Here is a 21538-nt window from a genome sequence, read left to right on the forward strand (position 1 = left end):
AAACATGCACACAGACCCGCACGCACAGCTACTTGATTTATTGCGTCTTTATTTTTATATAAATTACAAAACAGTCACATCTTTCAATGGTGGAAAAACACCGCAGAGCCGACACGACGGGAGCGTCACACTCGACAGCTCTGAGCTGGGATCCCGTTGAAAAGGATTCTATGACCTTGACCGGAATTAAGAGTAACACGGGTAAAACTCGATCGAGTTGGGGTATTCGCATGAGCATAAATATTACAAATGACTTAACCATCACGTCGGCGCCACTTCACCAAAACAGAGCTCAAATTTGAAGTTTGCTGCAGTTAAACCATCTCGACCTACACAAAGACATCCTAAATGCATCCTTTTCGCTATACAAAGGGCCAACAGTGGAATAAAAAAGAAGAAGAAATATTTACAATTTACAGCAAGTGTAGAAATGTACAAGAAATGAGCAATTTAGTGTGTAACGACTGTCAAGTGAATAGCTGAACATGAGAAATGGAGAGGTTAGGATTTATCCGTGGACGGAGAAAATGAGCTTCAGTGCCATTGTCGGCTTACCGGTTTCTTGTTCCGATGGGACGAGACGAGTTTGAACGGGTTTTCTTTTTCACTTCTAAAACGGCAGCTAGTCCGCAAGAACGTGTCCGTGTTTGTGTCAGTTTCCGTCCATGTATGCAGACCCGTGCTGGATTTCAAGTGTTCATCATTTGCAGAGAGGCTTCTTGCACTCAAAGAGGAGCGGATACACTTGCTCCACAGCCGTGGCCACGTTCTGCACGTTTGGTCCTGGCGGAGACCCGGGGCACGGCGAGAAAGAGCAACAAATCAGTACCGCAGAGGATTAGGAGTCATTGCCACATAAAATTTCCTCCAAGGTTCATGAGTATTACCACAATCTGACCTAAATACAACAGAACCTCGGAATTCAAACGTCTCGGTAGTTGTACAAATGGTTTTTTCGACCAAAAAAGCGTAAAAAAATGCCTCCGTTTTCAACCCGATTCTCAGTGTCCGAACACCCGTGTATAGCGTGTTGACCGGATAGCGGACTCGAGCGGAGCAATGACGAATGTGCACGTGGCGGTACCGAGATGACCCGCTGCTCACTTGGGAGTCAAGCAGTCACTCGCAACACGTGGGTTCGAGTTATTTTTCCAGTATTTTCTTTGCCATGGGCCACCAGCAGTGAAGGGAAAGGATAGCGGAGCGAACCACGGTGGATCTAAGTACGGAAATGCGATGCATGCTTGTTACGGCTCTTGTTAGCAAACATCGTATGGCTAAGTCGACTATTTCAACCAGCCTGAAGAATAAAAATGTCATAAAAAGCAGCTAGCGTTGCCAAAGCAGTGACTAGCATTACAAAGCCAAGGCCACAGATAATAGAAGAAATGGAGAAACTACCGTAAAATTACGCAGTCAAATCATGGAGGTGTGACTTAGCCCTAACAAGCCATCACACCCCCACCAAAAAGGTAAATGATATACATTTAAGTTTAAGGAAGTATTTATGCCTTTTTTCATTTTTAAATACAGAGTATGCATGTTTTTACATAAACAGAAATTAAAATGGTAATTTACTATTTGGAAGATGAGAACGGAATCAACTCATTTTCATTTTTTCCCATGGGAAGATATTTTTCAGAAGTTGAACAACTCGTATTTTTAACAAAAACGAATCATGTTCAAATTCTGAGGTTCCACTGTCCTTGATTTCTGAGCTTGCTCCCGACTGTGGTGTGTCATTAAGTGTGTGTCTGTGCGGTACCTGTCACTGTGAGGCTGCCCGTGGAGAACACCTGAATGGTGGCTTTGATGGTTTTGATCCTGTAGGTGGCCGCCGGGTGGAGCTCCGGCTCATAGCTGACACAAACACAATTTTTAATTACACGACTTGCAAAAAGCTAGGGAAATTAAACTTTGAAGTCAAATTTCAGGATCACCCTAAAATGCACTCTGACCTCGCTAGTGAACATCATTTGAATTTTTGACTTTTCAATGTACATCCAACTGCTCTTTAAGTACATTTTGCACATTTTTCTGTTCTGTAACAAGGAGCTGAACATTATAAATTGGAACACTTTTTTTTTTTTTTTTAACAAAGGGTGACCCTAACGAGGTACTGTTGATCTCTCTTGAGCATTTAATTGATATATAGGTTAAAGGGCTTGGGAAGGTCATCACATTGCGGTGCAACATGGGAAATATTGTCCGCATTTAAAGATACAACTCTTTAGTCAACTACTCACGTGTATCTAAAATTCTGTTAAGTTCAAATTTTGTCAGACAAATTTTAAGTACGGTAAAATATTGCTATGGGTGAAGCACTTTACATGATCACAATTGTTTTTTTTCTCCTTTAGTTGTGCCACATGCTCATCACTAGAGCTAACATTTTACATGATTGGCGACCATTGTGAGGACAAGCGTGTCAAAAAATATACGGATGGATGTTGAAATGTTACATATAGTACATTAGTAATTATATAAATGTGTGCTTTTTTTATATAGCTAAACTGAACCGAAAGGAAAAGAAGAAGAAAGAAGAAGAAACTGAACTCTTGATACAGACTTAAAAAGCAATATGCTACTTGCTTTTGCTCCACCGACCCAAATCCGAATGATGTTGTGACTGCCAGCATCATCATATAAAGGTCTCGCATTCACCCGTAGGTAAACTTCACATACAAGGCGAACTATTTGTAATATTTGAACTGCTCCAAAGTGGAGAGCTTTAGTATGATTTGGCTTCAGACAGTGAGACAAAAAATGAAGTTTGTATTTTTGCACAGTGTATGTAAACTTCTGCCTTCAATTGTGTTAACATTTAAACATTTCAAGATCTTGATCACTAAATCTAAAAAAGGTGGCGTGACCATTTATAGCTAGATCCATCCAGGAAGTTTGAGATGGAAAAGCACAGTCATGTGATTCAAACTCACCTGGCAATGGGCCGGTTCTTCTTAGTGAAGTCCACCAAGTGGATGGCGAAGGGCATGGAGCACACGGCCAGCACATTTACCACTTTGAAGGCCGAGAACCTCACCTGGACACATCGAAGGACACACACGGGCATACTTCAACGTAAAATCACAGTACTGTTATTTCGTAGATGTTTCTGGTAAAGATATTGTTTGTTTGTGTGTGGAAATGTTTTCAATGCACTAAATGTGCATTTAACTGAACTTCAATGATCATAATTAATTACAGCCACCTCGTAATGCCAGCTGTTATTTTTCCATTCCATCAGGAATGTATTTATTTTAGGAGAGGCATTGATTCCTGAGTGTATGATATTTTTGGACAGAGCATGAACACTGATACAGATTGATTAAGTGGTAAAGGTGCTGGCTCCAACCTTGAAGCCAATCTTCTGCAGACATCGTGCCAACCTGCGAGCACCCAGTTTCGCTTCTTCTTCGCTGAAAGACAAAGAGCAGAAAAAGATTACGCACTGTGTCCTTCGAATGAGCAGTAGTAGCAACACAAATTAATTCATGCACATAATATTACAATTGTGGTTTGGAGTACAAATGCACCGTCTTAAATTGAGAGCTGCTACTAACATTGCTCTTTGTGTAGTTGAAACAAGAGAGACAAATTATAACTGAAACTGCAATACAGTACATCCATCCATTCATTCATTTTCTTAGCTGCTTATCCTCACAAGGGTTGCGGGGTGTGCTGGAGCCTATCCCAGCTGTCAATGGGCAGGAGCCGGGGTACACCCCGAATTGGATGCCAGCCAATCGCAGGGCACATGGAGACAAACAACAGTCGCACGCACAATCCAACCTCGGGGCAATTTAGAGTCTCCTAATAATGTTGCATGTTTTTTGGGATGTGGGAGGAAACCCACGCAGACATGGGGAGAACATGCAAACTCCACACAGGCGGGTCCGGGAATCGAACCCAGGACCTCAGAACTGTGAGGCCAACAGTTTCCAGCTGCTTCACCGTGCCGGCGCAATACAGTATAATAAATGTACAATTACGTACCTTGAAAACCGCTATAAGTGTTATGCCTTATAATTATGACTTATATTAACATGCTCAAGGGAAGTTTATTTTTAAACCATTTGGAGAGTTCATCACTGATCAGCAAAATGCATATTTAGGTGAAAATGTATTATTTTTAATTCAATTCCGACCACGTTCTGCTATAAAGTGAAGATTGTGTGAACAACGGTTTCTACCTTGTAGCGCCGGTGCAGATAATTTTTCCTGAGGACCAGATGGAAGCAGTTATCTTGGGCTTACGAAGCTTCATGAGGACTTTCTGAAATGCAAATAAGTTTTAGTTTTTTCTCTATTGCATAACAGTATATGAAATAATCCCACGATACACTTGTAATGCAGTCTATCACTAACTTAGGCAGTAGTAAAGGTAGCCTCGTGTAGGATCATGGTTATCACATCCCTGAGGCGGAGTACACCCTGAACTGGTCGGCAGCCAATCGGACGGCAGATATAATCAACCATTTGCACTCATATTCACACCTATGGTCAATTAAGACTCTTCAATTAACCTATGTTTTTGGTATGTGGGAGAAAACCAGAGTACCCAGAGAAAACCCATGCAGGCACAGGGAAAACATGCAAACTCCACACAAGCACGGCCGGATTTGAACCTGCATCCTCATAACTGTGAGGCAGATGTGATAACCAGTCTCCCACCGTAACACCATATGTAAAACAACCAAATGAAAAACAGTAACTAAATCATGTGAAGATGTACGCAGTCTATGACACAAGTGAAAAATGTTGCACGTTACGACCGCCTTATTAGCATTTTAATCACAAAAGATCCTTACCCCGACCTCGGGCTTGTAGATGACATTGGTTCCCTCCAGCGCGATGGTCCGCAGGTTGAGGTGGCACCTGGTCCTGAATGTCGCCACCACGTTGGTGACAATGATATCCAGGGTGTCATCATTGCTTGAATCCATCGAGGAAGCGTGTGTGTGTCTGTATGTGTGTGTGTGTGTTGCACAGAGAGGACCACGCCGGGATTGATCCTCACTCGTCCACCATCACCATGATGTGAAGCGCTGGTTGTGCGGATTCAAGGCTGGAGATAAAACAATTGTATTCTTAATCATTTGTTTTTCCACATCTGTACAATTTAAATGTGTATGTGTCTATATAAGGGAAGTAAAAATAACTCAGAAGATTATTAGTCGTAAATATCAAACTTTAATATTTAAGATTGTTAGCACAACCAACCACATATTTTGGGTGTGTACGAGGCCTTACCGATATACTAACACACCCAATGACAATCCATCCACTGTGCAACTGATGTAAAATTTGTTCTAAACATTTATGCACATATTTTCATTCTTAGTGCAGTTCACATAATTTTTAATTGCATATAATTCAAATACTTTGGAACAAAGTTTCGGATGATTAACAGTATTTGAAGGAAAAAATACATTTTGACAAAGGCCCCTTATTTAAAGACTACTTCACAAATCTTACATTCTTATAACTTGTTTTTGCTGTCATTTTTTTATGATAGTCATGCTTACGAAACTACGGCGCTTTTTTTTTTTTTTTTGGGGGGGGGGGTATCCTTGCACGTACCGGGCCTTACCTCCTAACTAGTTACAATCTACCAACTTACCTTAACATGAGGATGATAATATTTGATCGTATTTCAATATCTCCCGATGTGAAGCTACTTGCTAGCCCGGCCGCAAAACAAGCATAAGTCGTCCCTTTACTCCAAACCTGAACGTAAAGTGAATTAAAGTAGCGGGCGTGCACATTACAGATCCATTTTGGGGGAAAAAAAGAGTTTCGTCTCCTCAGCAGCCAAACACAAAGACTCTGTTACACTTCAATGTTTGGCTTTGTGGGAACTCTCACGGGCTGCTATCGCGACCCTCCCCTTCGAATAATCACGACAGAGGCTTTGATAAATAAACGTAATAGTTGAGTTGGGACAGATTCGTGCATTATGCGCGAGTTAACGTCAAAGATGGGCTTAGTGTTCTGGCTACCTAGGAAGCTAGGCTAGGCTAACCTCGCTTGTGGTGGTGGTGGGGGGGTACTATCTTATCCTTGGCTGATATATATTCATGCATCGCGACTTGATACTGATGCGAATTACCGTAGCACCGTGACAAAAAAAAAATATGACAGAAACGTACGAATGCGACCACACGAGTAATGACTATGGAGCAAAAAAAGAAGGGCAGTATGAATGAAAAGTTGTTAGCATCAGCGGCTAACAGCCTAGCTGCCTCCAGAATGATGTCACTAAGGATTTTCCATTCCGTGCCTAATGGATGCATTGTTGTGAAATGTTGCCATTGAATTGTTAAGATATACCTCACCCGCTTGTCAATGCGCCTACATTTAGGAGACCGTCAACCGGGTTGTTTATTCCCTTCGCAGGATAGGAGAAAAAAAAATACACAAACGACTGCGCCACTTAGCAAAACCTTTTCCGCGTTGAGGTTACAAAATAAAAGCTTTCAACGGACCCAACGGTAAGAGCGCTTCCGGTTTTAATCTCAGCATAAAAGAACATTTGAAATGATTATTTAAAGAAGCTGTTTAAGGATGTCATCAAACAATGACTAAACACTCATTACAGTACGTGAGATCCAAAAGAAATACAATAGCTTTCTTATTAAGTTCAAATAAATTTGCATGTCATATACAATTAAATTTTTCATATAATCTAATTTTACATCTTTGCAATAACAATAAAACATATTTAAACAAGTGGGTAATATCAAACTGTAATCGACACATGATAGGGAGGGGGAGTCACCTCCACCGAAGACATCTGAAACTGTTGTTTTGCATTCCTTTTATCTTTTGTTCCATTAACCCTACCTCTAGTTGCAAATTATTTTTTACATGTTACGTACTTTCTGTGCAAATAAAAAAACTATTTGTCTGTTTTATTTCCCCGTCATTATTGCTTGTTTAAAGTTATTCTTCACTTTTGTTAATTAAAAAAAAAAAGATTTGCAAAGCTGGGGGCCGAGTTGCTACAGATACGGCAATGCACTCCCAGCCTAGCATACTCTACTAGGGTAAAGCATATATTTTAAGCAAAAATTACACATATTTCTTAAATGATTTAATTATATAAAGTATTTAAACTATACATGTATTTCTACTATGCAGTTTATTATCAGGAAAAGGTTAAAAAAAATTTTTGGCTAGGAACGCATTATTTTATTTTCCATTCATTGTAATGGGATACGTGCTTAGGTTTTTGAAAATTTTGGTTTTCAACCAGCCTACTGGAACGGATTGTGTTCGAGAACCAAGGCACTGCTGTATTAAACAAATCTATGTTTTTTATTTACCGTGATTTGTTGGTGACCAGTTCAGGGGGAAGACGCCTCTCGCTCAGACTCAGTTGGGGTAGGACCCAGCATGCCCGCGACGCTTTTACCGTTTCCCTAGGCTTTAAACATATTTGAACTTATTAAAACACATGTTTTAAACACATTAATGTGAATGCATTTAACCGCAGTGAAAAGAGAGGAACATCTGCTCTGAAAAAAAAAAAAAGGTTCTGGAGAGGCTAACATAAAGAGGAGTGTTGGGGTATTGTTTACAAGCCACTGGGAATGTTTGTGTTATCAATGAGAGAATCGGGCCTCATGAATGAGTTGGAGTGAAGGGAAATCTATCTTTATAACTCGCATTCAGGCTGCACCAGCGTGTTGTTGAGATGACCCGAGATGGTTATGATGAAGGTTTACAGGAGTGACAATGCTCATTTTTTTTTCATTCGCTCATTCCACGTAGAAAGTGAACACACAGATGTGAGCACTTACAAAGCAACGCATGCAGATATGTGTCAGAGTAAACAAAAAGTCCATCAATTGGACGTCGTTTCGTTGATTTGGTGCTTTATATCGCAGATTTTCACCAGTTGTGAGTGGGTCTAGAACGTATCCTTTGAAATGGGAATTCAACGTACTAATGAATATGCATATGTGCAGTTATATTGAAAGTGTGTGTGTGGGGCGGGGGACTGGGTGGTGGTGGTGGTGGTGGGGGGGGTTAAGCGAGACATAGATGGACGGCCTGTGAGTCAATCCAGCAGCATGCCGGTGCAGCTCTGGGATCTGCCAGTGTAAACAGAGACGTGGGAACGACCGAGCCTGTTTACATCATCTCCATTCTTAGTGGGACCACGAGACCACGGTTGGGCACGCACGCAAAGTATTCAAACGGCGATTGTAGATATATTTGTCTTTATTGTGTCTTTACCGAAAATAAAGATCGACTGCCATAGCGGTATCTTGTTACAGGTACTTACCGAGTTTGCTGCTTTACCATCCAACCGACTGACCAACCGACCTGCTACCCTCCTGACCTACTTTCCTACCTCTCGATCTACTTACCACTATTATGGTTCTCGTAATCGATCTATCTATCTATCTAATCTATCTAATCTATCTAATCTATCTAATCTATCTATCATCTATCTATCTATCTATCTATCTATCTATCTATCTATCTATCTATCTATCTATCTATCTATCTATCTATCTATCTATCTATCTATCTATCTATCTATCTATCTATCTATCTATCTATCTATCTATCTATCTATCTATCTATCTATCTATCTAACAACGTGCCTCCCTTTTGACTCACTGATCTACCTACCAACTCACCTAACAATCAACATCCATCCATCCATCCATCCATCCATCCATCTTCTTAGCTGCTTATCCTCACAAAGGTCACAGGGAGTGATGGATCCTATCCCAGCTGTCAACGGGCAGGAGGCGGGGTACACCATGAACTGATTGCCAGCCAATCGCAGGGCACATGGAAACAAACAGTCACAACTGGGGTGCCCGGAGAAAACCCACGCAGGCACGGGGAGAACATGCAAACTCCACACAGGTGGGTCTGGGATTGAAGCCGGGGCCTCAGAACTGTGAGGCCAATGATTTATAAACTGTGCCTCCAACAATCAACACACTTACACAAAATATCGAGACTTTGGGCTCAGTTTAGACATTTTCACTAAGGGGTGTACTCACATTTGTTGCCATCAGTTGAAACATTACCCATAACACCTGTGTGTTGAGGTACATTTTAGGGGGATAATAAAGTGCACACTGATGACTTTACACTGTGGCAAAATGTTGTTTTGACGTCAGCGTGTTGCCCCATGAAAAGATATGATAAAGTATTTACAAAAATGCAAGGTGAAGTTTTCAAGCCATGCAATCCAAATCAGAAAAACAGATACAATAACAACAATATAAAGTTACGTCTTTCTTTCTCCCCCCTGAAGAGTAGAAGTGAGCGTCGACAAATAGCGCTAACGTCACAGCGGCAGATTTACTGCGCTAACGTTAACACACCTGCACAAACGTCGAGGCGTGCGTAGCCGTGTTTAGACTAGCTTCGCAAACGATAACACTGACACATGAGCAATCTCTGGCTTCACTCCAAAGCGCATAAAATAACGATTAAAAAGAAATCACAGCCGAGGACGTAATCCATCACGAGCTCGCGTTGTCATTTGCGCGCAGTTTGGCAGTGATATTTTTAGGATTTTTGGTATTGGTTAGTAGCCCGAAGTATTCCGAGCCCACCTGCTCAACATTTATCACGGGGATGATGTTGATTTTCCCAAAATCTCCGCCATCATTTATTTAAAAGTTAAGTCATCTACCACCACGCCCTTGAAACGTCATCCCGTAATTTATCTCTGACAGTTTTATTTCTGACCTCAATGGACGTGGTTTTGATTTGTGTCAATAAGAGTATTTCACCATTTTTTTAATCTTTTAATTCAACATAAATATTACACAAAAAAGTAGCTATCCCTGGTAATGGCCTCGTCTCTAAGGGGTTTTGTATTTAATACACGTAAAAATACAAAACAATTTACTTGTTTGATCCAACTATCTAACATCCATCCATCCAGTATCTTAGCTGCTTATCCTCACAAGAGTGGCAGGGAGTGCTGGAGCCTATACCAGCTGTCAACAGGCAGGAAGCGGGGTACACCTTGAACTGGTTGCCAGCCAATCGCAGGGCACATCGAGGCAAATAGCTGCACTCACAAGAAAGCGGAGTGCCCGGATAAAAAAAAAAACCCACACAGGCACGTGGAGAACATGCAAATTCCACACAGGCAGGTCCGGGATTCAACCCTGGACCTCAGAACTGTGAGGCTAACGCTTTACCGGCTACCTAACTAGCATATTAAACAATTGCAAATTATACACATTATCAAACTTTATTTAATTTTACATAAATTAGAGAGTGTATGTGTGTGTGAGAGAGGGAGCGGTGGGAGAGAGAGAGAGAGAGAGAGAGAGAGAGAAAGAGAGAGAGATCTGCAGTGGTGAAACTTCCCAGGATTGGCTGGGAATTACCCCCAAAAATACAGCGACGACTCATTCAGGACGTCACAAATGAACCCAGGACAACATCTAAAGAACAGCACACCTCTGCTGTCTCAGTTCAGATCATAACTTAATAATAAGACTCTCAACAAAAAAAATTCATCTTTGGCTGGGTTCCAAGGAGAAAAGCACCGCCGACCAAAAAACGCATTAAGACATAAAGAAAAAAAATCTGAATTAAAATTTTGGGAGAATATTCTATGGACTGGTGAAATGAAAGTTTTCAGAAGCTGTTTGTTTTATTACATGATCATACCTACAGTCCAACAGGGCGGTGGGAGTGTGATCGTCTGGGGCTGCTATGCTTCTTCAGACCCTGGACGATTTGTTCTTCACCGGAAAGTCCTGAAGGACAATGTTCGGCCAGCCGGACAACAATCCAAAACACACTTGCAGGTCAACTTCTTAATGGATTAAAACAATAATAATAATAATAATAAAATAAAGGTTTGGGTTCGCCAAAGACTCATTGCCATGCTTGATTTCAGTTGGTGCTACTGAGCGTAGTCCAACAAGTTATGAGGTTTAGGGGCCATTACTTTCTCACACACGGCTAGGTAGCTCTCAGTAGTTTTTAATCTGACATTTACATTTGTTTGATGATCTTAAACATTAAAATTGGGGGTAATATGTAAAAATATAATAATTTCAGAAGGGAGGGGACAATATTCGTCCACTGCACTGTCAGTCAGGAAGGAACTTCTTACCTAAACTGTTGCCATGAAGCTGGACGGATGAAAATGTCAAAAACTGTATCTTGGAATTGAGATTCCATACTATCAATTGTGTGAGGGAGTGTGCGTGTATCCTTTGGGGAAATGTCTGAATTGGGGGTACAAGGGGTGTGAGAAGTGATGAAATGGGAGGAAGGATGTTTTGGGGTGTGTGTGTTTAAGTGTTTGGAGGCGGGGGTAAGGGTGCAGAATGATGGTCGGAAGGATTCGTCTGCATACGTGTTTGCGTGTGGGGGTGCGTGCTTGTGCGTGGGTGTGTGCGTGTGCGCATGTCTGTGCGAATGTGCACGTATCCCTGCGTCAATCCATTATCGATCTGCTTTTGCTCATACTCGTGCGGGTGCATGTCTGTGTGTGTTTATGTTTGTCCAATAAAAGCAAAATGCGCAAATCTCCCATGCAAACAACGCACACACTCAAACACACATTGATATTTAAATTAATGGCCTCCTCGGGGAGTCATCCAAAGGCCACGGGCGTTTGGGAGAAAAGATTCTTGGAAAAAAGGCTTCATCATCAAAACATTTGCTCATTGGTAACCACATTTTAGCGAGGCGTGGGCGGCAGGGGTTGGGCAGGCTTAGGGGCTCAGTCGTTATTACGCTAACCAAATACACCCGACATCAAACTCGCAGCGATCGCACGGCCTGAAAACCGAAGATTAAATGAGGAAGAGAAGAAGAAGCGTGCACGTCGACAGGAATAAGAGAACAAATAAGTTCTCATGCTTGTTCTTTTGTCTGGCTCCGAAGAAGGAAGTCATTAAACAGTGAGCCAATAAGTGTGTCAGCAGATACATCGTGTCCCAGGCCTCCACGTAGCCACGGACCGCTGGCCTCCCCGTTCTCATCACAAAGCAATTTACGGGCCCACAAATTTCTTCCGATTGAGTCGTGGGCTTTCAACAGCGCTGTTTTCCCTTTTATTATGAAAAGGAAAAAAAAGCCATCCTGGGTAACACGATGTGTGGGAACTGGAACAAGACCATTGGGTCTACAGCATATTAATTTTCTCATCATGATTTAATGCTGCGATTCAAGTCACTGTGCTGCTCCTTCTGCACTGCCAGTCTGGGCCACCAGGAGGCAATATATTAGAGTAATTAGAGAGAGAGAATCACTTGTTAAAGCGAAGGGTAAGCAATTTGAGTCCTGTTCTGCACTGAAACAAGCGAACTTAAAACCAAGGTAGTACGGAACTATGTTGAAGTGAGAGGAGGAACTTTTTTTTGATTTAGTCAGCCCAAAGCCGTAGAGGCCCCATAGCTCAGTTGGCTTGGTAAACCAGGGGTTGTGAGCTCGTATCTCACTGGCGCCTCCACTCCCCAAGAGGGGTTGCGTCAGGAAGGGCATCCAGCGTTAAAAACTGTGCCAAACAAACATGAGCGTTCATCTGAGATGTCACGCTGTGGCGACCCCTAACGGGACAAGCTGAAAGAAACTTACTAGAGAGAGAGTAAGATGCTGTAATGTAAAGTCATTTTTCAAAGAGGATAAAGTATATATGGCTGTGAGTATTGTTGCTAACCATTTTCATGTTAAGGGTGTTTTGCGTTTTTTGTTAGACTTAAGTCAAGTCTTTTTGGAAGAGTATTCTATGGACTGATGATATAAAAGTTCAACAGACATAATTCTCATTGCATCTGACGTAAATATAACAAAGCATGACAGAAAAATAATATGCCAACAGTCAAACATGAGATGATCTGGGGCTGCTTTTCAACTTCAGCACCTGGACGACTTATGTGATTGATGGAACCAGGTGAATCGCTTCGTTACCTCAAGCTGAATCGGACTTGCGTTCTTCAGCAGGACAACGACCCAAAAGACACCAGCAAATCAGCTTTAAATGGCTTTAAAAAAAAAATAAAATGGTTTTAGAATGCCCTAACTTAAGTCCGGACTTGCATCTGCTGTTGCATGACCGTAAAAAGGTCATTCATGCGCAAAGACCCTCCAAAGCTGTTGAATTTAAATAATTCCCCCCAAAAAAGAGTGGGCTAAATTATCTCCACTGAGATGAGAAAATAATCATTAGCAGTTATAGAAAACACTTGATTTCAGTTGTTGCTGCTGAGGATGGGCCAACCAGCTATTAGGTTAAGGGGGCAATTCCGTTTTTACACAGAGCCAAGTAACTCAGAAAATTAATATTTTTTCCTACTTAAAATAAAAATCACCATTCAGAAATCTTTGTCTGATATTTACATTTGTTCAATCATCTTAAACATTCAAGTGTGGAAACCTAAAAATATACAAATTTGAGAAGATGGTCAAAACAGCACTGTACGTGATATCATATTTGTATAAATAAAGGAAAAACAGTACATGCATTTAACTTTTATACAAAGAAACCAGCCATAAAGAAAACAAAATGTTAGCAAGTTCGGCTCAAAATAATCATGCTCGTTAGCGTAGCATACACAGAAGGTTCACTATTCTGTTTTGCGGATTTGTATGCATTTTTTTCATTAATACAATTGCAAAAAATGAAACAGTAAATTTAATGTACTCATATAACCGAATTTATATATATATATATTAAAACCTAATTGAATATTAATAGACTGTCTCTTCGTGAAAATAAACTCTTACTGAGTGATTTAAAGCAAGAGCACCGGCTAATTTCTCTTCTCGATGAAACGTTTCCCGCTTTTGTCAGGGATCAGTTCTTGTTCGCGCTCTTATTTCGACATTCCAAGTAATGTTCCAGACAAGATTACATTAATGCTTTACTCTCAAGTGCGAATATGTGAGCGCATATCTGTCATGAGCCCTCCACCACCTCCCCCCCTCGAAACCCGCCACCCCCCCTCCCCCATTTCCAAGACTCCACAAAGGAAGTACTTGTGATGATGTATGCTGTTTTTCTTTGTACTGAACTTGTTTTTCCGCCTCCTTAGAAACAGATTCAAACATAGTATCTATGTACGGCAGTGGCGCGTCGTTTATTTCGAAGCCGTGGCGTTAGTGGGATCTTACCAGACCAGTATACGGTAGACAGTATACGGAGGGACTTACATGTTTAATGTCTGTTATTGGTTACTCGCAGAAGATAAAGAATATGTGCCTATACGTATTTATTATCTGTCAACGTGTTGCTGCACCGTTTGTGTTCAAATATTGTTGTAATACTGCCACAAAGACGCTATTTGCGTTTCTTATTATGTGTTAGCATTAAGATAGCGGACTTGCCTGACTTGTACCCGAACATCTCCAAAGATTCTTTTTTTCCCCAGAAAGATTCCAAAAGATTGATGGTAAGAGTTGTCACAAGCCTTCCCAGAAGAGCGAAAGCTGCAAAGGAGGGGCTGACTCGATTATTTTCTTCCATTTTCATTTCGTGGCCCAATACTTTTGTCCGTACAGTAGACGTAGATAAGCGGATAGTGGTGGGATCGTGAACGGGGGAGGCAAAGGAAGTTTAGCTCATCCAAACAAATGCGTACCCGCTTATTTTTACGACTGTCCCATCAGCCATTATCTGTTCTCTGAGTTATGTTAGAGAATAAATACAGAGCCACACCAAGCGCACAGATGAATCTGTGTGTGTGTGTCGTTACCAGCCTCACAAATGCCGACAATGCAATCCCAGCCAGAGGAGATAACCTCAACGGTTTATTCCATTTCAGCTCTTGTGCCATTTTAGCGCTAATGGATACAGAGCAGAGCTAGCGCTTTTATCTTACCGCTCAATAAAAAGTGAAATAAAATAGCGGCCGTCTCTCCGGTGGCTTTAGTCCAGGTGCAGAATAAAATAAGCCTGAACCACAGGTGGCGGCGTGACGACTTCAGCCAATCAGAAACCAGAAGAAAGGTCTTTGAGGAAAAGAAAAAGCATAAACGTGAGCGGCGCTTGGCCACTGGTGCAGCAACTGAACATGCCAAGATGGCGCCTACCAGTATGGCTGCTCTTAGCACGTTTTGTATAGAATTTACATCTTGCACATCTTGTAAGGAATATGTCTCTTGCTCTTTGTTCTTGTTGCTATGTTGTTCCTTGTTCATACCAGGGCAGCACTGACTGCTGGAGATACATTTCTCCTGTTTTAAACAAACTTGGCCATTAAATCTGATTCTGAAGTGTATTTTTTTTTTACAATTAAAAACGCATTTATTACAATTTATTTATTACGCATTTACAAACATTTTTTTGTGGGGGGGGGGCTGGAACAGACAAATGGCACTTCCATTTATTTCAGTGGGTAAAGATGATATGGTGTTGAGTTTTCATGGAATAAATTAAAGTCTGTATTATGTATACAGATGCGGCACCGTGGGTCAGATGGTAAAGCGTTGGCCTCACTGTTCCAAGGACGCGCGTTCAATCCCGGCCTCGCCTGTGTGAAGTTTGCATGTTCTCCCCGTACCTGCTTGGGTTTTCTCCAAGCACTTCGGTTTCCCCCCGCATCCCAGAAACACGCAACATTAATTGGACACTCTAAATTGCCCCGAGGTGTGATTGTGAGTGCGGCTGTTTGTCTCTATGTGCCCTGCGATTGGCTGGGGACCAGTTCAGGGGGTACCCCGCCTCCTGCCCGATGACAGCCGGGATTGGCTCCAGCACTCCCGCGACCCTTGTGAGGATAAGCGGCTCCGAAAATGGATGGATGAATGGGTTAAACAACAAACAGAATACCTTTGATTTGAAACAACAAAAATAAAAGGAATTGATCTTTCTGTTCCAATACTTTCGGAGGGGACTACACTGTATACAAAAGTCCCGCAGTGAGTGTGTTCAAAATGATTCACTCTTTCCCTGCTCCCTCATTACTTTTTTAGATTTTTAGAGGACTTTGGAGTGAACTTGATGGAACGGCCCCAAGAAAAATTGACAAATACATAAATAAATCGTAAAATCTGCCCCCATTTCCAGACACTAAATCGGATGTACATGTAGATTCTACCAGGACGCACGAAAAACTCAAGGAGCTATGTTAGGAAATGAACAGATAGTCCAGCCATATTGCTTTTTGGGTGTATTTCAGAGCTCATACCAGTATTGCCAAAATTTTACAAAGAGTTACATGATGGCAAAAGTTTGAGTGTGGAAAAGATTTACGGTGATCCCTTTACATTTTCAACAGATAAAGAAAACAAAACATAGTGAGGCCTAAAAGTCTTATGTACTGACCTCAGCATACGTCGGAGGGAAAAAAAAGAGCAAAGATAAGTTACAGAAATCAATCTACATGTTTGTGCGTCTCCGTTAATGCGTTATCATTCACGGCTTGTGTAAACACGTATCGTGAACTTTCGATGTGCCGCGAGCACCTGCGTTGGCGGCGCCGCCAAGAGGCGCATGTGTGTGTGGTGCATGTACGCGTCGCCCGCGGGGTAGCCACATGTGTGCGAACGCGAGGTCGAGCGGACAGATGTGACGTCCCGTTTGGAGTGGCGGAGAAATGATCCGCACGGTTTATTGTCTTTAATTAGCATTCGAGGTGGAAAGGATAGATAAGGAGTGGCATTTAGCTGATGGATGTGATCTGAGTTTCCCCCTGGCGAACAGACACAGTCTTGTACAAAGAGCAGGAAGAAGGTGTCATCTGTTTTCCAATGGTTTTGGGCCTTCATTACCTCCACCAAGGACAAAAGAGCTTAATTTTGATCATTAGGTTATGAATAGAAACTGTGATCATTATTATTATTATTACTTTTTCCCACATTAGTTGAGAAAAATGTGCAAAACTGAGCCGCATAGTTATAGTTAGTACATAATCGGCTGGTGTGGCCGCCTTAGAGCGCCCCGTTGTAGGCCATGAGTGTGCGCACATCATGCAGAAAAAAATGAGAGCGCAAGAAAAGGGATTTTTTTTTTTCTTCTTAAGTCTGACCCACCAGTATGTGAACTGAGCTTTGCATTGGCATGGGATCTTTAGAGCGCCTCGTTGTCAACGTGTGGAAAAGCCCTGTGACAACAAAGGAGATTATACAGTACTCCGGCCACCTGATCCACATAATTTTATATACTTGTCGATTTTTAAACATTCAATTTCGATAGGGTTGTTAACAACACTATTCTGTGGTGTGTCAAATTCCCGTGCGCCAAAATTTAAAAGCCAATGCAGTATTTAGCACGAAGTCCAACGGTTAGCACACATCTGTTTGCAATTAGGCCACAAAGGCGAGATGCTTTTCTGTCCTCCACTACTAAGTGGACCGGAGCTCGGGTCGCACTCGCACGTACCAACAAACACGTGCGCTCACTAATGAGCTAACACACACACACATACACACACTCGTCTGCTTCCTGCCGGTGGGACTTTGGGGTTCAGAGGATTGCGCCGCTCTCTGGGGATTTGTGTGCGAGTGTTTGTGCAAGGGCGTCTTTTTTTATCGCGAGTCACATCTCACCTCTTAGTCATCTCCTGTTGGTCTCCGGTAGCATTGTGTCCGGGTCTCACGGGACTACGGAGCCACACTCTCGTGAAAACAGATTAGCCTGAGATGTCATGTGAGGGTTGGGGTTAGGCTGATACCAGGTCTTGGCAGAGTATAGCCTGGGGGGTTGGTTGGGGGGAAGAGTACACGGCCAGCTATTTCTTTTCTTCTTTCTTTTTTTTCCTTCCATTAATTTAACCATTTCCCCCCAAATTTGGCTGATTAAAATATATATTATTTATTATTATATACTTTTTTCTTATTCAGTAAATTATAAAAGTACATACATTCTAATTAAGTACATTAAAAGTATATGTATATATTCTGATTTATTATGATTGAATGACTGCTTCACTGTAAATTTTAAGAAGCAAAAATATTACTAGAATCCATCCATCCCTTTTTCGAACCACTCATCCTCACTAAAGATGGTGGCGGTGTAGAGCCTCAACTGGTGGCCAGGTAATCGCGGTATTGTTTAAAAAAAAAAAAAAACTAACATCCGTTTGAATGTTTTGAAAATAATTGGTTAAGTAACTCAAATTAAATCAATTCTCATACGAAAATGTTCATCAAATCAACTATAACTTTTCATATACAATCTTTTTCTCATTTCTCACTGGTAATTAGTTGATTAGTTGTGATGAAAGCAATTGTAAATTATCCATCCATCCATGCATCTTCTTTTGCCGCTTATCCTCACGAGGGGTGCAGGGAGTGCTGGAGCTTATCCCAGCTGTCACCATATAGAAATTCACCTGAGAGAATAATTTATTTGAAATTAAATCTTTTTAAAATTATGTCAAGAACTCTAATGTGGGAGTTATTGCAGTATATTATGTAAAAGGAATAAAAAGAATTGTTCACAATTCCACAGTGTAATCATTTCTTGATTATCCATCCATCCATCCATTAATTTTTAGACGCTTATCCTCACAGTGGTACTGGAGTCGGGGTACACCCTGAACTGGTTGCCAGCCAATCGCAGGGCACATCAAGACAAACAGCCGCACTCACAATCACACCTATGGGCAATTTAGAGTATCCAATTAATGTTGCATATTTTTGGGATGTGGGAGGAAACTGGAGTGCCCGGAGGAAACCCACCCAGGCACGCGGAGAACATGTAAACTCCACATAGGCGGGGCTGGCATCGTACCCGGGTCCTCAGAACTGTGAGGCCAACGCTTTACCAGCTGTTCCACCGTGCCGCCAATTGTAAATTATGAAATACAAAAATGTAAATACACAATTTTACATGTGCATTTAACATTTTGCTGTATTCAATAAATGTCTTAATCATGTACAACAAATTTAATTTAAAAATAAATAAATAAATACATGTAAAAATTCTAAATAAAAACTAAAATGAAAAAAAAATGAATACATGTTTGTTGAAGATTTATTATTATATCAATGTTAATTTCTGTTAGGCCATTTATGGCATTTCATATTATACGTTAGCATTAAGCTAGTGGACTTTCATTAGATGTAATGACAGTAAGTATATGGTTTGGGTGAGTATTTAGCCCTTTGGCACTACGGTTGTAAGATTTTTGATTTGCCTGTTTTATGTGTCGATTTTACAGTGAACTTTCACTGAAACTGACAAATAAACAGCTTCAAACAAGCACACTTTGCTTATTTGAAGGTCTGTGTTACCAAGAGTCTTCTTTTGAGTTCCTCAAAGTGATGAGGATTATAATATTTGCAAAAGTGTATTGTTATTCATTTGAATGTTTTCAAAGCATGTTGAGGGTAAAACTATATATTCATATACAGCGATGTTCAATAACACTTATGTTCATACCACTAGTAGTTTTACGAGTACAAGCACATTTCAATTAAGACTATGACACATAAACAACAATTAGGAGGACTTAATATATGATTTTTTTATGCCTCCAGTGTCAGTGGTTGGTATCGACAACCTACAGGAGTACCCAATACCGTGAAATTATTGTTATATAATTCTCATCAGTCTGATACTGATATGTGGTATTCCCTTGGAAAAAAAAAATGTTCTCCTTATATCATGGTAAGTTCAGAACATACTGCATTCCTTGCACAAAATTAGGGTTCACTTTACAGTAGATTAATTCCATATTTATGTTGTTTATATATAAAGCTAAAACAGTGTATACACCAGGCCATGCATTTCTGTGCGTATGTAACAGTTACATACACCTAAGTTAAATATTTGTGACACTTACCTCCCTGCGCATCACTCTCTGTGGGAGAAGGGAGGAGGAGAAAAAAGAGGAGGAGGGGGCGGGGCACAAGTCTCCATCGTGGGCCGATCGCCCCACAGGACCTGCGAGGAGGGAGACAGGGAGGGAAGGAGACGGGTCATGTGGGTAACGTCTCTGCCCCGATCAACACATTGTCGATATCAGCCGCTCAAGGTGTTGCTTTATCCGGTGATTGGCGGCAGGCTCATCTCGCATGAGCCTGGAGTTTGTTCGGCCGGCGCACAGGAAGGCGGAGAACGCCGCGTTCGGGAACCACTCCTACGGAATCTCTGATAGTGCACCCAAATGAGCATCACGTAACAGATAATGAGCGCACGTCGGTATCAGCGGCCGGCTTGCGAACTCACCCACAGGATTATGATGCGGTGAGATCATAATTCTAAAGATTAAAAAAAAATGGGAAAGTATGCGAAAATGGGAGACCTGCAGGAGACACAATACTAGTTAAATGTTTTTTTTTTTTTTTACATTGACATTGTCTATTATTGATCATTGTTGTCATTTTAAGCATTTAGTGGAGTTGTACACAAATGCACACACAATAATAAAAAAAAACATTGTTAAAGTGTCAACATTATAATAATAATTTAAAAAGAATAAATAACACCGACAATTAGAAAGTAACTTTCTTTCGGCTTGTCCTGTTCCCGGTCACCACAGCATGACATCTCAGATGAACGCTCACATTTGTTTGGCACAGTTTTTACGATTAGTAGATTAATTAATGAAATACCTCCCAAAACAATTCAATGTGATACACATTACAATACATATGATAATAATATCAAGTGTTATTTTTACGTCAACTACTTACGTGGAATCCATCCATCCATTTTCTGAGCCGCTTATCCTCACAAGGGACGCGAGAGTGCTTGGGCTGATCCCAACTGTTATCGGGCAGGAGGCGGGTGACACCCTGAACTGGTCGCCAGCAAATCGCAGGGCACATGGAGACAAACATCGGCACTCACAATCACACCTAGGGGCAATTTAGAGTGTCCAATTAATGTTGCATGTTTTGGGGATGTGGGAGGAAACCGGTGTGCCCAGAGAAAACCCACGCAGGCACAGGGAGAACATGCAAACTCAACACAGGCGGGTTTGGGATCGAACCTGGGGCCTCAGAACTGTGAGGCCAACACTTTACCAGCTTAACCACCGTTTGTGTGTGGACGGCTCTTCTTTTTTTCCTTTCGGCTTGTCCCGTGAGGGGTCGCCACAGATGCCCTCCCTGCGAGCCTCGTCAGGATAAGCGGCAAAGAAAATGGATGGATGGACAGTACACACACACAAACTGTCTACTTCCCCCGCGACCCGACGCAGAAAAGCAGTAGATAATGGATGGATGGATGGATGGATACCGGGGATTGCTACTTTTGTTGTGTAATACTTATGTTGAATTAAAAGATTAAAAAAATGTCAAAATACTATTATATATATTATTGACAAATCAAAACCACGTCCATTGAGGTCAGAAAAAAAAGTGACCAATTAATGTTGGAAGAAACCGGAGTGCCCGGAGAAAACCAACACAGGTACGGAGAGAACATGCAAACACCACACAGAGACAGAGCCGGGAATTGAACCCCAGTCCTCAGAACTGTGAGGCCAACGCTTTTCCACCGTGCCACCCAAGTTGTATTATGTGTTAAATAAAAAAAAGTCAATCCAACTGCATGTACTTTTGAGATTCCTTCTTGCCCTTATTTATTTTTGTCCTAAGCCAACACACTTGCAGTGTATAAACTGTCTATTCGCTG

At 41.5% G+C, this 21538-nt stretch overlaps 1 protein-coding gene across 5 annotated transcripts; it reads right to left on the reverse strand.

Moving 5' to 3' along the window:
- Window positions 1-32: 32 nt before the first annotated feature.
- Window positions 33-20205, reverse strand: tbpl1 (TBP-like 1). 5 transcript variants are annotated; one of them, XM_061811483.1, is made up of 8 exons: window positions 19740-20205; window positions 12922-12995; window positions 4812-5068; window positions 4194-4276; window positions 3356-3419; window positions 2940-3043; window positions 1766-1860; window positions 33-783 (listed from the first exon to the last, which is right to left on the reverse strand). In XM_061811483.1, the coding sequence occupies exons 3-8, from the start codon at window positions 4944-4946 to the stop codon at window positions 701-703; spliced, it is 564 nt and encodes a 187-aa protein (XP_061667467.1). In that variant the 5' UTR covers window positions 4947-5068; window positions 12922-12995; window positions 19740-20205; the 3' UTR covers window positions 33-700. The 5 variants fall into 5 exon arrangements, with proteins under 5 accessions (XP_061667467.1, XP_061667464.1, XP_061667465.1 ...); XM_061811480.1 differs by lacking the exons at window positions 12922-12995; window positions 19740-20205 and adding an exon at window positions 7329-7429; XM_061811481.1 differs by lacking the exons at window positions 12922-12995; window positions 19740-20205 and adding an exon at window positions 6339-6476.
- Between the last annotated feature and the right edge of the window lie 1333 nt (window positions 20206-21538).

This window comes from Syngnathoides biaculeatus, chromosome 23 (assembly GCF_019802595.1).
Source record: "Syngnathoides biaculeatus isolate LvHL_M chromosome 23, ASM1980259v1, whole genome shotgun sequence".
In the NCBI taxonomy this organism is placed as follows: domain Eukaryota; kingdom Metazoa; phylum Chordata; class Actinopteri; order Syngnathiformes; family Syngnathidae; genus Syngnathoides; species Syngnathoides biaculeatus.

Bases quoted from the DNA above. Each gene is read 5' to 3' on its own strand.
- tbpl1 (XM_061811483.1), bottom strand. From the start codon at position 4,946: ATGGATTCAAGCAATGATGACACCCTGGATATCATTGTCACCAACGTG. The intron at 3,044-3,355 runs GTTGGAGCCAGC...CGATGTGTCCAG, and splicing joins TGCAGAAGATTGGCTTCAAG to GTGAGGTTCTCGGCCTTCAA. The intron at 1,861-2,939 runs GTGAGTTTGAAT...TGTTTGTGTCAG, and splicing joins AAGAACCGGCCCATTGCCAG to CTATGAGCCGGAGCTCCACC.